General features: G+C 60.3%; 2 protein-coding genes across 3 annotated transcripts; one reads left to right on the forward strand and one right to left on the reverse strand.

The window, feature by feature from the left end:
- The first annotated feature begins 937 nt into the window (after positions 1–937).
- CAPG (capping actin protein, gelsolin like) lies at positions 938–6,192 on the forward strand. Its single transcript, XM_019556666.1, has 10 exons — positions 938–1,058; positions 2,427–2,461; positions 2,642–2,814; positions 3,349–3,503; positions 3,677–3,850; positions 4,109–4,258; positions 4,648–4,740; positions 4,869–5,001; positions 5,632–5,720; positions 6,030–6,192. The coding sequence occupies exons 2-10, from the start codon at positions 2,439–2,441 to the stop codon at positions 6,093–6,095; spliced, it is 1,056 nt and encodes a 351-aa protein (XP_019412211.1). The 5' UTR covers positions 938–1,058; positions 2,427–2,438; the 3' UTR covers positions 6,096–6,192.
- On the reverse strand, positions 6,080–12,659 carry LOC109324637 (matrix metalloproteinase-17-like). Of its 2 annotated transcripts, none has more exons than XM_019556664.1 (10): positions 12,171–12,659; positions 11,518–11,650; positions 11,024–11,192; positions 9,489–9,772; positions 9,214–9,393; positions 8,747–8,837; positions 8,300–8,379; positions 7,704–7,856; positions 7,245–7,502; positions 6,080–7,102 (listed from the first exon to the last, which is right to left on the reverse strand). In XM_019556664.1, exons 1-10 carry the CDS (start codon positions 12,288–12,290, stop codon positions 6,816–6,818), a joined length of 1,755 nt encoding a protein of 584 aa, XP_019412209.1. In that variant the 5' UTR covers positions 12,291–12,659; the 3' UTR covers positions 6,080–6,815. The 2 variants fall into 2 exon arrangements, with proteins under 2 accessions (XP_019412209.1, XP_019412210.1); XM_019556665.1 differs by having other exon boundaries at positions 9,214–9,390; positions 12,171–12,657.
- Positions 12,660–13,559: the final 900 nt, after the last annotated feature.

The following is a 13,559-nucleotide window of genomic DNA, read 5'->3' on the forward strand; positions in this document are numbered from 1 at the left end:
CGCGCGCATCTTGTCTGTAAACTATAAATCGTCTCTAACAGTTTTATTCGGGGCCTCTGAGCTTGCTCAGGGTGCCCAGCATGCTGAATAAAATTTGAGACTGACAGCGACTCTGTGTCTTTGGGAACAGCTCTGCAAGGGGTCACGGACTCCTCAACAGGCCCAGCTGTGTTTGCAGCAGGGCCTCGTGGATCTGTTCTTAGGCTGAGGCTGTTCAATATCTTTATTTATGTTCTGAAAATCATTGCCAGAGGTCAGTGGGGATGCTGGGGAGACTCACGCCAGCTTGGATAGACTCCCATGGGGTTTCTCCTGGAGTCACCCAGCTCCCCAGAACAAACTCACCTTCCCTGCAGAGACAGTGTCAGCTGAGTCAGCTCTTCCCCTGGCTACTGCTACTACAGTGTCACGAGGCTACTCAGAAGCCACAACCACCAGAGAGCTTGTTCATTCCTGACATGCAGCAGCAGTGATGTGTGAGCAGATAGCTTATCTGGGGAGCCTGCACCCACCCATTACAAGCAGAGACCTATGTAGACACAGGCCTAGCTCCTTCCTCCTCTCCCCATCAGCCCTGCCTATCTCTGTTGATAATCTAACTAAGAAGATGGGCTTAAGCAGAGTCTCTAGCAAGGGGGAGCTGCCGGGCAGGTGTGAAAAGCGCTGGCTGGGCTGGTGGAGAGTGAGGGGCATTAGTGGCAGGAAGGGGAAGCCCAGAGCTGGGCTGGCAGGGGGCTGCAGTTCAGGCCCGGGGGGCACAATACATGGTGTTCAGACTCATCCCAGCCAGCCAGCTTCATGCCAGGAACAGAGTGAGTCACTGCCGCTTCAATGCCTGGCTGTGCTCGCCTCTGCCCTGGAGGCACACAAAAGATCAGCCATCTGAGAGGAACAGGGTGTGGGCTGGGGCTGGCCCCTCCCAGGAAACCTCTTGCTAAAACTTTTGCTGCAACCCTGACTGACAGACAACTTCCTGAGCAAGCGGCTTTGCAGTTTCCTACTGTCTGGCTGGGACCCCTTCTATCCAGGAAAGCCCTCTAGCTGTCACTGACTGCACGGTTGGTTGGGGTGGGGGGAGCTGGGTGGAGGGGCAAGGCATTTCCTGGCAGCTTCAGGGTCCTGTGCATCGCTGGGTGTCTGGCCTTTTCTGGAGAGCTCAGTGCCGGTGCCTAAATCCCATCCCCTGGGGGCTGGGAAGCCTCTTGCCAATGTCCCCGCAAGACTGGAGGGCCCCTGGTTAAAGGCTGAACCAGGAGGTGGGTGCCCAGAAAATTCTCTGCCCATGCCAGTGTGGTGGGTACCACACCTTGATCCAGTGGGGAGGCTCCAGTGGCAGGCTCCTGGGGGCTTTTGCTTCTGACTGGAGCGATGCCCCCTCAGCCCCTGCCCCTGTGTAATACCTGGGCTGCCTCTTGCTGCAACAGGAGCAGAGTGCCAGGCACCCCAATTCTGCCCCTCCCCAGGTGCAGTGCAAGTGTTGGGGTTGCATACCTGCTGCTAAAAGCCCATGGATGGATGGTCAAGGGCTGGGCCTGGAGGGGCACAGCCTGAGGCCTTGGGCAGATGGGGTGGGATGCTGATCCCTGTCTGTCCTAGGGAGACGCCTGTTGCTTTCGGGGCTTGGGGCTGGGTTCAGAGCGGTGCCCACCTGGCTGTAGGGTGACTCATCAGAGTCAAGCATGGCTCCCTGGGTGCTCTGTCTCACTGCTGGCTTGCCAATGCATTAAGGGTGCTTTGTCTAATGCCAGCATCTCTGCTGGTAAGGGTGGGTGCTGTGGCAAGCAGCATGGAGCTGCAGGGACCCACCAGCTCCCAGGGGACACAGGGGCTGATAGCTGTCTATAGGAGAGCATGGGTGCAGCTACCGACCTGGGCTCTCCAGTGCTGTTTGGGCTGTGTGGGGTGAGGCAGCCGTGCCCAGCCCAAGCCCGGCGGAAGGTCAGGCTTGTGCTCACAGCTGGCATCCTGTGCAGCTGGGTGTGGGCAGCTGGCGGTGGGAGCAGGAAGAGCATCATCGTCCAAATGGTTCTGGAGGGCAGGCACCTCTGATTTGTGGGTTTACTGGGGAGGAAATGAGTCTCAGAGATTAACAAGGTCCTTGGAGGCCCTAGGCAGGCAGGAGAGAGGAGGGGAGGCTGCCTGGGCAGGTCCACGAGCTGGGCTCAGAGGACCCAGGCATGTGGGCATATCAGGGTGCCAGAACCCCCAGGTCTGAAGGGGTCACAGCTGCTTTCTATGCCCCTCCCCACAGCGCAGGGCCCTCTGTGCTGCATGCCAGCTCCCTCGGGCTGTGCCTCCATGGCCCTTTCCTGTGGATGATTCAGCAGTTGGAGCTGGCTGCTGCTGTCTCATCACCCTGTCCCACATGCAGGATGCTTCTCCAGGGGCAGCAGTGCCTGCTCTAACTACCTCCCTTTTCTCTTCAGGTCTTGGGCACCATGTACACCGCCATCCCCAAAAGGTATGGAGATGCCCCTCTGGGTGCTAACGTCCCTCCCCCTCACCCTGCATAAGGTCTGGGTTCCTGGCTCCAAGCCCCAAGAGCCACTCGTTCTGGAGTTACCCATACTCTCGCGACTCCTGCCCTTCCCTACACACCTCTCCTCCACCAGCCTCAATGCAGCCCCTCTGTCTCTGGCAGTGGCTCCCCCTTTGATGCCTCTGTGACGCAGCCAGGATTACATGTGTGGCGGGTAGAGAAGATGAACCCGGTGCCTGTTCCCAAGGAGGTGCAAGGTGTCTTCTACTCAGGAGACTCCTACCTGGTCCTGCACAATGGGGAGGATGAGCAGTCCCACCTGCACCTTTGGATCGGTGAGCTGCCACTGGCAGTATCCCCATGCACCCTCCTGCCCTGATGCAGGGGAGCATGTGCCCCAGTCTTGACACTGCCCAGCCCCCCTCACCCTCCCATACACAGCAGCAGGGTTGTGTGGTTCTGCATGGAGGGGCTATGGCTGAAGCCACAGGGCCTACAGTGCCCCCATCATCCCCTGCCAGGGAAGGGTCTTTGCCAACTCCCTGGGCTGCAACTGGAGCTTCTTGAGGGCATCAGGGAACCAGCCTCCCTGGCCTGGTGCTATCATTACCCCATGCTCCACATACTAAGGGGGACCTGGCAGAGGTTGGGGGTGGACCTTCCAGAGCTAGCAAGGCTGTGAAGGTGCCCCCTTCCAGAGCTGTCAGCCCAATGCCCTCCAACACTTTTTGGGGCAAGGAGGGGTGTTCTGGCTGAGACAGGAGGTGAGGCGCTCTGTGACCTGGGGAAGGTCCTCCAGGATGCCCCATGCCTGCCTGCCATTGCAGTGGCTCACCTCTTCCTCCTTGTCCTGTTCCTGCCGTGTCCAGGCCAGAGCTCAACGAGGGATGAGCAGGGGGCCTGTGCCGTGCTCTCCACCCACCTCAACAGCCAGCTTGGTGAGAGGCCCATCCAGTACCGTGAAGTGCAGGGCAATGAGTCTGACGTCTTCATGGAGTACTTCCCCCATGGAATCAAGTACCGGGTACCTGCACTGCCCAGGCCCAGCCCCTGCCTACCCCTCCTGCATGTCCAGACCTCACCCCTTTCCTTTGCCCCTGCCTCTGGCCTGTCTCCCCAGCAGCAGCCCCTGCCCTGTTTGCCCACCTTGCTCACCTTGCCCAGCCTCACCTTCCACTGCTTCTCTCTACCCCGCAGGAGGGCGGTGTGGAGTCGGCCTTCCACAAAGCCCAGCCTAGTGTGGGCACTGGCCCCATCCCCATCCGTAAACTCTACCAAGTGAAGGGCAAGAAAAACATCCGGGCCATCGAGCAGGATCTGAGCTGGGCCAGCTTCAATACTGGCGACTGCTTCATCCTGGACCTCGGGGAGGTGAGAGGTGTTGGGTGGGGCCAACTTGTGCTTTGGCTTGGGGAGGGGCACAGTGGGAAACCCTGAAGCACATGGGGATGGGTTCACTCATCAGCGTGGGGGTGAGGCATTAGGACTGGAATAGGGCATTTGGCCAGTGCAGGGGTCATAGGCACCCCAGGCACAGGTGCATGGGAGTAATGTGAACATATATCAAGCACTGGACAGGCAGTGGGGTGACCACCTTCAGCCTCTGTTCCCCTGTCCCATTCGTCATAGACCATCTTCACTTGGTGCGGCAAGAAATCCAATGTGCTGGAGCGCAACAAAGCCCAGGATTTAGCCACGGCCATCCGGGACAGCGAGCGGCGTGGCCGGGCCAGGGTGGAGATTGTGGCTGATGGCGATGAGCCAGCAGAGATGATCCAGGTTGGCTGGGGGCAGGGGTGACTGGTGCCTCCTGAGTTGGGGGGAGGAACGGCACAATTTGTGGGCAGGCCCAGTGGCAGCCTAAAAGCCCCATATCCATTCCTATACTTCTGCTTAGTGTCTCCCCCAACACACCGCCAGCCTGCGTGGCAAAAAAACTGCCCCATCCTAAGTGGTGCCGAGTCAGGGGCCAATCTCACAGGGGGCATGTACCCCCCAACCTCCCCCATACCAGTTGCCTGTGGCTGGGGGTGGAGGGAGCTACTGAGCAGTCCTGGGTGAACAGTATGTAGGATAATGCTATGGGGGGGCACGGGGGTGTTGGGTTAGGTAGCAGGGGCTTGGGGGAGGTGAGGGCTGGCTCTGACTGATGTGGTCCCCTCCCTCAGGTGCTGGGCTCCAAGCCCACCCTGCGAGAGGGCAGCCCAGAGGAGGACGTCATGGCAGACCAGACAAATGCAGGTGCAGCTGTCCTCTATAAGGCAAGGACCCACTTTGGGTGGAGCTGGGACTGGGGTGGGCTCCATGCTGGGTGAACTGGCACCAGGGTTGGGGTGCAGTAAAGGCCATGCTGTGAAGGTGTCTGCCTCTCCCTCCCTGTGCCCCACAGGTCTCGGATGCCACAGGACGGATGGACCTGACAAAGATGTCCGAGAGCAGCCCCTTCAGCCAGGCCTTGCTGTGTACCGACGACTGCTTCGTCCTAGATAATGGCCAATGCGGCAAGATCTATGTCTGGAAAGGTGATGGTCTCAGCCCACCCTGACTGAAGGAACTTTCCCCCCAACCCTCTTCCCCCTTGCTACACTGGTGAAGGTGGCACTCCACTGGGGGAGACTGCCTGTTGGGGCCAAGACACAGCAGACCCTGAGGGGGCATGGTCCCTGACACAGCATCTCCATGACACCAATGAGCCTGGTTCTGACACAGTGGCTTTTATTGCAATGCAGCACCAAGATTGGTGCCAGGTGGCCTCTGCTGCAGCCACCTACTTTGGCACATAGGGCGCTGGGGAGTGGGGCCCCCCTATGACATGAGTCAGCACCACATGGTTTAAAGAAGGAGCAGCAATTTCCTGGCAAGCTGGCAGGCATGCAGCCCTACACCTCTCTTTGCTCGTGAGCCTGGCCTAAGCCCTCCAGAATCTAGCCCCAAAGCATCTAGCACCCCCACCCTTCCTGGCACGCTCTCCCTCTGGGACCCTTGGCCCAGCCATTTCCAAAGCCCCTGCCTGGAGCTGTAGTGAAAAGGGCCTGATGCTGGGGCCACAGGCATGCAGCCAGGCATCCTGGCCTCTCCTCTGGGGTGAGAAGCTACCTGTGTAGGGAGACAGCTGCTTGATCCCTCTGACCCTTCCTCCTTCCTGCCCCCAGGTCGCAAAGCCAGTGAGCAGGAGCGACAGGCAGCCCTGAGAATGGCCGAGGACTTCATCTCCCACATGAAGTACTCCCCCAAGACCCAGGTGAGTGAACAAGTGGGCAGGCTGAGGGGGTCTCTCCAGAGCAGACGGGGAAGTCTGGAGGTGAGGATCGAAGGTGAGGACTGCCTCAAATGAGGCCGTCTCAACAGGACCCTGGAGCAGGGAGGACATCCCCGGCTTGTTGCCCAGCACCAGGCTGGCTCTGCCCTCCCTCAAATGAGGCTGAGCCTACTGCCAAGCTCTCTGCAGGCCTCTTCCTCCTCCGTGCCCACAGGCAATGCAGATGGGCCCTAAAATGCACAAGGGTAGCTCCCATCTTGACCCCAGCTTCACACACCTCTCTGCCTCCAGGTGGAGATCCTGCCCCAGGGCCGTGAGAGTCCCCTCTTCAAGCAGTTCTTCACCAGCTGGAAATGATGCCCAGGTCCCATGCTGGGGTCAACACTGCTGCTTCACCCCTGGTCTGGGCCCTTGCTCTGTACCCACTGGACTTCTCATTAAAGGAACAGCTTTGACACCTGTCTGCGTGCCTTTGCTGCTCTACAGACCCAGGAGAGGGAATACCCCAGAGCTTGCTCTGGCTCTGGCAAAGGGAAGGTCAGGAAGGGTAGGGTGCCAGCTCCCCAGCACCAAGCAGAAATGGCAGCTTCTTGCCCAGGCAACTAGTCCTCAACCCTGGAACTAGGAGAGGACAGAGAGGAGAAAGCTGGTGTGACAGGGAGTTAGGGAAGGATGAGGACTGGGGAACAAGAAGCTAGGGCCTGCCTGAGGGGTCCTGAGAGACCTCCCCACACCCATCCTGCTTTCCTGGGTCTCTGCAGGGCCATGCTACCAAGACAGGGTGGACTAGTTCCCTGCTGAGTCAACCCTCTGCACAGAGGCTGAGCATGACTGGGCAGCTCCTGCTGACACTTCCCTTCCCGCTGGCCCTGGGTATTGTCTCACTTGAAGCAACAGCCCCTGATATGCAGGGCCCTGCCTGCCCTGGGGCCCATGCACCCTGCGAGCAAAGCCACGCAGGCCTGGCTCCAGGGGATGTGATGCCCTCCCAGGGGATCCCCGCATCAGCATCCTGGCTGGGCACAATTCAGACCTACAGAGTAGTGGCTACACAGTGAGAGCGGGAGCAGCTCTGGCCTAGACAAGTTCCTGGAGCAACAGAAGGATGATAAGAGTCCAGCCAGGCCCAGCACAAGTGGATGTGCTGTAACACACACAGTGCTCTGCCTCTGGCAGAGGGGCCCGCACATCTGGCTGGGGTCTGGCTCCTGTCATGGGGCTGGTGGGGGCACTTGAAGGCGGGTATGGCTCCTCTGTGCAGTCCAGCCAGTCCTTGGCTATGGAGCGAGGGTAACTCCCCTCTGGCTTGAGGCTGTGCTGGTCAAACTTCCAGTACTGCCGGCCCTTGAAGGCATACACCTCTCCTGCAGGAAGATGGGGGTTATGAGCACATCAGGGCTCTGTACACAGCTCAGGGGTGGTGGAGGGGGATTGAGAAGGGGAAGGCTCACCCTTCACACCCCAGGGGAGGTGATAGAGTGAGAAGCAGAGGCTGGGGGGACTCACCGTTGTTCCCACTCAGCACATCATCCACAGGGCTGGGCATGGGCCCCCAGGGAGTGTCGTGGGTGGGGAAGCCCTTGTCCATGTGGCCAGCAGCCTCATCATAGCGCCAGTGCAGCCCATCCTTGAAGAAGTAGGTTTTCTGGTCATGAGGCCAAGAGAAGGCACCATCCACCCCTGTCCTGGGCAGTCCAAAGTCTGTGACAGGGCGTGGGTACCCCTCTTCCACACTATTGTCCTTGAACACCCAGTACAGGGGTCCTGGTTGAGAGAAGTGGGAGGGAAGGGGATAAGAGTGGGCAAGCTGTCCTCCAAGCCTCACAGCACTTGGCCACAGGGAGGCCTCGGGATTAGGCAGCAAGAGTGGAAGCCAGTTCCCAGGATGGGTCCTGGTCATATCACAGGTATATCAAAGCACCAAGCCCTCAAGTGCCTCCCACTGTCAGCGCTCCTGGTACTCACCACTGAAGAAGAGGATGCGATAGTCCGTGGGCCTCTCGTACACAGCATCCACCTTGTCCAGGTGGCTGGGGAGGCCCCGCCAGAAGCCTGCGATCAGGGCAGGGCGCAGGGAGGTGAGGTGCCGGCCTTGGGTCAGGCGCCAGAAGTATGGACCTGCCTCGCAAGGGGAGACAAGATATAAGTACTGGTTCACATGGTGGTTGTTGCTGTAAGGCCCAAGCCAAGGGGACTGCAGGTGTGCAGGGCTGGGAGAGCCCTTAGAGATGCAGGGTTTGAATAGGCACTGGCAGTCCCTGGAAGTTCAGCCTTTTTTTGCTCAACCATTACACCGGAGTTTCAGCCAGGGCTAGGCAAAGAGACACACCATCCCATGAGGGAGGGCACAGCCTGATCCCTGAGTCGACACCCCCACGTTCAGCACACATCTTCCTCCCAGGGAGCTTCTCTCTTCCAAGGCTGACCATGCAGCAGGTCCTACAGGTGGTGGGTCACTAGGGAAGGGAGACCCCAGCCCAAGATATCCCAGCGAGGGCAGGGGGAGCCAGGTTGCTCTGCTGGGGAGGGAAAGAGGCCACTCCCCACATGCCACAACAGACCTTTGAAGAAGAAGGTTTCCCCACGAATCTGCGTGACGGCATCGATGCTGGAAGAACAGCGGTCTGGGTGGTCCGCCGACCTGCAAGCCAGTGGTGTGTGACTGGCTGACCCAGGAGGGAAGGGGTCTCCCCCCATGCCCCCCCCCCCCCTTCCAGGCTTAGGCCAGCCTGGTAGAAACCTCCTCCTGGATGCAGAGATCTGTTTCCAGCCTGGCAGAAAGGCCAAAGCTGTCCCCATGTCTGCACTGGGGCACACATGGGGCCCTGCACCCCACTAGCCCAGACACATGAGCTCCATTGCTGCCATCCTTTCCCACTGCCTGGGTCTCCCAGGCCTGATGGAGCCTGGTGGGGCCTGTTCTTATCACAGCCTAGTGCAGAGCAAGGCCAGGCCACAGCTGAGTCCCCTGTCCAACGTGGGGAGGAGCAGGGACCATCCTGGCTCACCTCAAAGCGGGGAAGTCGCGGGGCAGGGCAGACAGGGCTGGGAGCAGGGTCGACACCTCAGGCCTCTCTGTGGAGTGCAGGGCTCGGCTTCCTGTGGGCAGCACCGGGCACACGGGCGTCAGGCCCAGCAATGCCCCAAGCCCCTCCCCAAGGAGCTGCTGCCCCCTGACTCAGTGACTTAGTCGTGGGCCTTGAACAAGGAGCCTGAGGCAACACCACCTTCCAGAAAGCAGCAATCCCAAGCCCCAAACCCAGCTCTCCCCAGTGTGCCTCCTCCTGCCCAGGAGATGCAGAGAGGATAGTGCATCTACTCAAGAGGCTCTCAGCTTGTCTGATTGAGGGATGCCAACTCAGTGCACCACAGAGCAGCCAGGGGCGCGAGCCCCCAGGTCTGTTGGGCTAAGCTCCCAGGGATTTGCTAGAGCCATGCCAGGGTGCCCTCACCCCTCCTACCCCCTGCCCCATACCATAGAGCCTCTGGATGTCCAGCCGGTCATCTGCCAGCAGCTGGTACTGCAGGGGGTCACCCACGGGCCCCTGGTAGTAGGGACGCATGATGGAGCGCTTGGAGGGGGAATGCGTCAGGCCCAGGCTGTGGCCGAACTCGTGTACTGCCACAGCAAAGAGGTCCATCCCGTCGTCATCTGCTGGGAAAGGAGGGGGTGTTGGGGAGCTGCAGCTGGGGAGAGCCTAAGTTTTTGACTGAAGGAAACATCCTCCACACCATGCCCCCGGGGCTCACCTGGGGCACGGAAGGTCCAGTCCTCTTCGCTGTCGAAGTGGACATTGCCAGCACGCTGGGGGTCGCCAGGGAAGAAGGCATGTGCCACCATGCCCCCCGGGCCATCAAAGGGGGAGCCATCCCCATGCTCCTGCCGCAGGAACTCCACTGAGATGTCGGCGCTGTGGCCCCCCACCTCATGGAAGGTGAGGGGGGCAGCCTCACCCCAGACTCGCAGCGCATAGTACATCAGCACTCGCATGGTCTCCCGGCTGAGGCGGGCCCCCCGCGGATATGTCTTCACCCTGGCGGGAGATGGGGTTGGTCTGGAGCAACTTGGGCTATCCCAGCTCAGCCCGTCCCTCTTACTCCTATCCACAGCCCCTCTAGCCCAGCTCAGTCAGTGCCCCTCACTCATACCCACAGCCCCTGCTTTCGCAGCTCAGCCAGTGCTCCTCACTCCCAAACCACGGCCCTGCAATATCCCGGCCCTGGGTCACCCCCAGTCACCTCTGCTGATGCCTTTCAATCCTGACCCCCTACCTAGGACCCCCTCAGTTTTACCAGGGCCCCCATCTCCTCTTTCCCCTTCTCACCTCCAGGGCTCTGTAACACTGTCCCTGAGGCTTTTGCTTCCATCTCCAACAGACACTGAGGAGCAACATGATCCCCTCTCCTACTCCCCTGCAGCCTTTGCCCCAGGGAATGGGACGGGTGGGTGCCCTGGCCTCAAAGGCTACAGCGGGGGTGACAGCAGAGGTGGTCACACACAGGGGCTGGGTCAGAGCAGCAGCCTGATGAGTTGGATAGGAGGAGCGGGGGGTGTCTCCACTTCCAGCTGCCACAAGCCAAACAGGGGCCTTGTGAGCCTGCACTGCCCCTGTGGGGTTGTCCCGGGGAGTCTGGAACTGCACACACCGGGCAAGGTAGTGCTGCTTTAAGACCTGGCTGTTTGCACCTTCAACAAATGCAAGTGCAATGCAGCCCCTGTGTCCTCTGGTTTTTTCTCAGGTCTAACAGTGAGGAGGCCAGAGCTGGAGAGAGGAGAAGGAAGCAGCTGTGGGGAGCAGCCCCACGAAGCAAATCCCACACAGCTTGTGGGCATGGGACCTTCTCTGCTTTCTGGTGGCTGCTGGGCTCAGCCTACATCCCAACTCCACTGAGACCCCAGTCCCATTCACCTGGCAGCCCCAACCCACTGCAGCCCTGCGGGTTCACCTTCACCACATCGCTGGGGCTGGGGGCAGAGGTGAGCCTCCTGGGAGCGTGGTGCCCCCTTGTGTCAAACAACTGCATTACAGTGCTGCTTTGGTGTGCCCATTTACACTTTCTCCCCTTCCCCAGGCTCCATGTGAATCATTCTCTTGGGGGGCTTAGCTGCTTTGTTATGGGGGGGCTGGCACGCAGGCAGATGGGCTGGCTGGGTTTATCCAGCAGGGAAAGCTGATCCTGGGGTCAGCATACCCAAGTTACACCCCAAAATGCCTGTGGGGCTCAGCCCTGCTGGTGAAGGGAAGTTGTTCGGATACGGCAGGAGGGAAGATCCTGATTCCAACCTCCAGGAGATGTTCCTTTTGGTCCAGGCGAGGCCTGCGCTCCGCCTCCCCCGACTCTTCCTCTGCTGCCTCTTCTCATGCTGCCCTGTGGACAGCTTGGCAGGGCGGCTGGGGAGGATGTCCGGCAACGAGCAGCGGGGCATCTGGATCAGCGCCAGTGTGGCATCATCTGGACCACAGGAGAGGGGGTGCACGGGTGAGTCACTCACCAGGCCAGCTGGGGAATTGTCTCTAGCTCACCCATGCAGGGAGCTGCCAGTTCTCAGCTCAAGCCCACAAGGGAGCAGTGCCAGGGGAAATAAACAGGCCCTGGTATCCCTAGAAAGGCACTGGGCACTGTCCTGGAGCCCAGGGCAGGCTCCCTCACACAGCCATGGCACAACGGCTCCTCATGGAGTACTGCAGTGAGAGCAGGGTCATTTCCACCCTGGCTCTGAAGCAGCTTAGCACAGGGGCCGAGGTGGGTGTGGGGAGGCAAGCAGGCTCCAGCATACCTAGGATCCCTGTCTCGGCGATCCCAGCAAACTGCTGCATCGTGAGGATGGCGCTGGTCACAGCCTCCCAGGTCTGGAGCTGGCCAGTAACAGGGTCCGTGGGTGGGAGATATCCGTACTGCATCAGCCAGTCCTAGGTGGAGGGCATGGGTGGGAATTGGACACCGGCCCCTTCATTGGAAAATGCCTCCTTTGGTGCCCAGCTCCTTGGACAGCCAGGGGAGGGCAAAGCCAGCCCCAGCCCAGACACAAATCCTGTCCCAGGGCACTGGCGATACGAGTTTAAAGAGTCTCAGCCTTGCCTCCGTATGTCCATGTATCACAGAGCAAGGGAAGGCTTTTCAGCAAGGGAACAGGGCTGTGGGCTGGGATTGAGGGGCACCAGGAAGGTGGAGGGGGACCCAGAGCAGGGCAAGGGGGGCTATGGGTGAGGAGTGAGGTGCACTGACAGGGTGGCAAGCCAAGGGCTGCAGACTGAAATTGAGAGGCACCATCAAGGCTCACGAGGGTCTGGGGTACAGCACTACTAGGGACCCACAGCCCTGCATGCACTGTCCCCAGGCACAGGGGTTACTGGAAGTCCTGGGAGAGGGAGACCCCCAACCCCCACCCTCCTCCGAGCCATGCAAGCATGGCTTTGCCACAAGACTCACCACGAGCTCCCCGCTCTCGTCTGCTGGGGTGGGCACAGGGCGGGCGTGGGTGGGCAGTGCCAGGAGCAAGGGCAGTAACAGCAGTGCCATAACCTGGGCTGAGACAGGGGGAGGCACCATCGTCTCTCCCTTGAGCTCCAGAGGGTGCTGCTGCTCCACAGGGTGTTTCTCCGTGCAACCTCAGCTGGATGCAGACTCTCCAGCTCTGGAGGGGGCCTCTTTGGTGATCTTATCTTGCAGGAGCACAGATGTGGGGTGGGGGGCCAGGCTTTCTAGTGCCTGTTGCTTTGGCTGGGGATGCTGGGTCTTGCCTGCTGCAGGAGAGAAGGAAATGGCATCAACAGGTTGTAGACAAGCAGAGCCCATGGGACTCATGCAGCCAGAGGCAGCAAGGGAGACACTGGGCAGAGGGTGGGGAGCTTCCCCAGACCAGGTGTGCCCCAAGCAAGCCCCAGAGACAACTGTGGGGAGTGGAGCCAGCCCAGTATGAGCAGCTGGGCTCTGCTGGGCTGCCTGCCACTGGCTTGACCAGTTGTGACTTCCTGCACCAACAGAGACAGAAAACTCTGAACTCCAAGTGAGAGCAGCCCCAGGCAGCCTGGTAGTAGCATAGCCAAGGGTCCCATGGCAGCCACGCTGGGAGTGAGCAGGTGGGCACAGCTGCCAGTGCTGTACCAAGCCCAGGCTGCACCCCCCTTGGTAACACCCCTCACGTGACATCCCACCCACTAAGGTCCCTGATGTACATCCTTCCAGACCAGGACTCTTCCTCTGGGTTTGGGGAGTGCTGAGCCTGCCTTGGAAATGGACGCTATTAATAACACAGCCATGAGTGACTGGCGCCTCTGATGGTGGCGGCCCTGTCAGGGGGGCACCAGCCCCATCGGGGGGTGGGCACATGCACCCCCATGCACCCCCTACCAGTTGCCCATGAACACAGCAGCACCGCTCCACCCCAGACTCAGCTGCATTTACCTCTGGAAGGAAGGGATCCCCCTCTAATCCTGCACCTCTTACTGCTGCATGTGACAGGCACCCACAGATTTAATTACCCAGTGCCGTGGCTCTGAGCCCTGGCCCCCGAAGGGCTTTCAGCGAGTGCCCGGCTAGCTGTACCCCTCACCCCACTGACCCGCGGCAGCTACAGCTCATTGGAGGCTTGATGGACATTGTCGCAGAGCCTCCGGAGCCCAGATCGTAGAGAGTGCCCACGGCCCCTCAGGGCCCTGAGCTCCGCGCACGCCTGCAGTACGGGACGCAGGGCAGCCGCTCCGCCAGTGCCCTGGGGGTGGCAGGTGCGGGGACGCTGCCACCCGTGGGACTGTGCTGCCGCTGCTCGGGCGCGCAAGGGGTCACGGCTGCGAGTGGAGCGTGCGGGTCCCCCTCGCT

The sequence above is a fragment of the Crocodylus porosus genome, unplaced genomic scaffold, assembly GCF_001723895.1.
Source record: "Crocodylus porosus isolate Cpor-Errol unplaced genomic scaffold, CroPor_comp1, whole genome shotgun sequence".
Taxonomy (NCBI): Eukaryota; Metazoa; Chordata; order Crocodylia; family Crocodylidae; genus Crocodylus; species Crocodylus porosus.

What these genes read in the sequence shown, in the direction of transcription:
- CAPG (XM_019556666.1), top strand. Translation starts at nt 2,439, where the DNA reads ATGTACACCGCCATCCCCAAAAG. An exon ending in TACACCGCCATCCCCAAAAG is followed by an intron (nt 2,462 to 2,641) that starts GTATGGAGATGC and finishes TGTCTCTGGCAG; the next exon opens with TGGCTCCCCCTTTGATGCCT. An exon ending in GTGCAGCTGTCCTCTATAAG is followed by an intron (nt 4,741 to 4,868) that starts GCAAGGACCCAC and finishes TGTGCCCCACAG; the next exon opens with GTCTCGGATGCCACAGGACG.
- LOC109324637 (XM_019556664.1), bottom strand. Translation starts at nt 12,290, where the DNA reads ATGGTGCCTCCCCCTGTCTCAGCCCAGGTTATGGCACTGCTGTTACTG. An exon ending in TCGCATCCTCTTCTTCAGTG is followed by an intron (nt 7,503 to 7,703) that starts GTGAGTACCAGG and finishes TCTCTCAACCAG; the next exon opens with GACCCCTGTACTGGGTGTTC. An exon ending in TGTGCTGAGTGGGAACAACG is followed by an intron (nt 7,103 to 7,244) that starts GTGAGTCCCCCC and finishes ATCTTCCTGCAG; the next exon opens with GAGAGGTGTATGCCTTCAAG.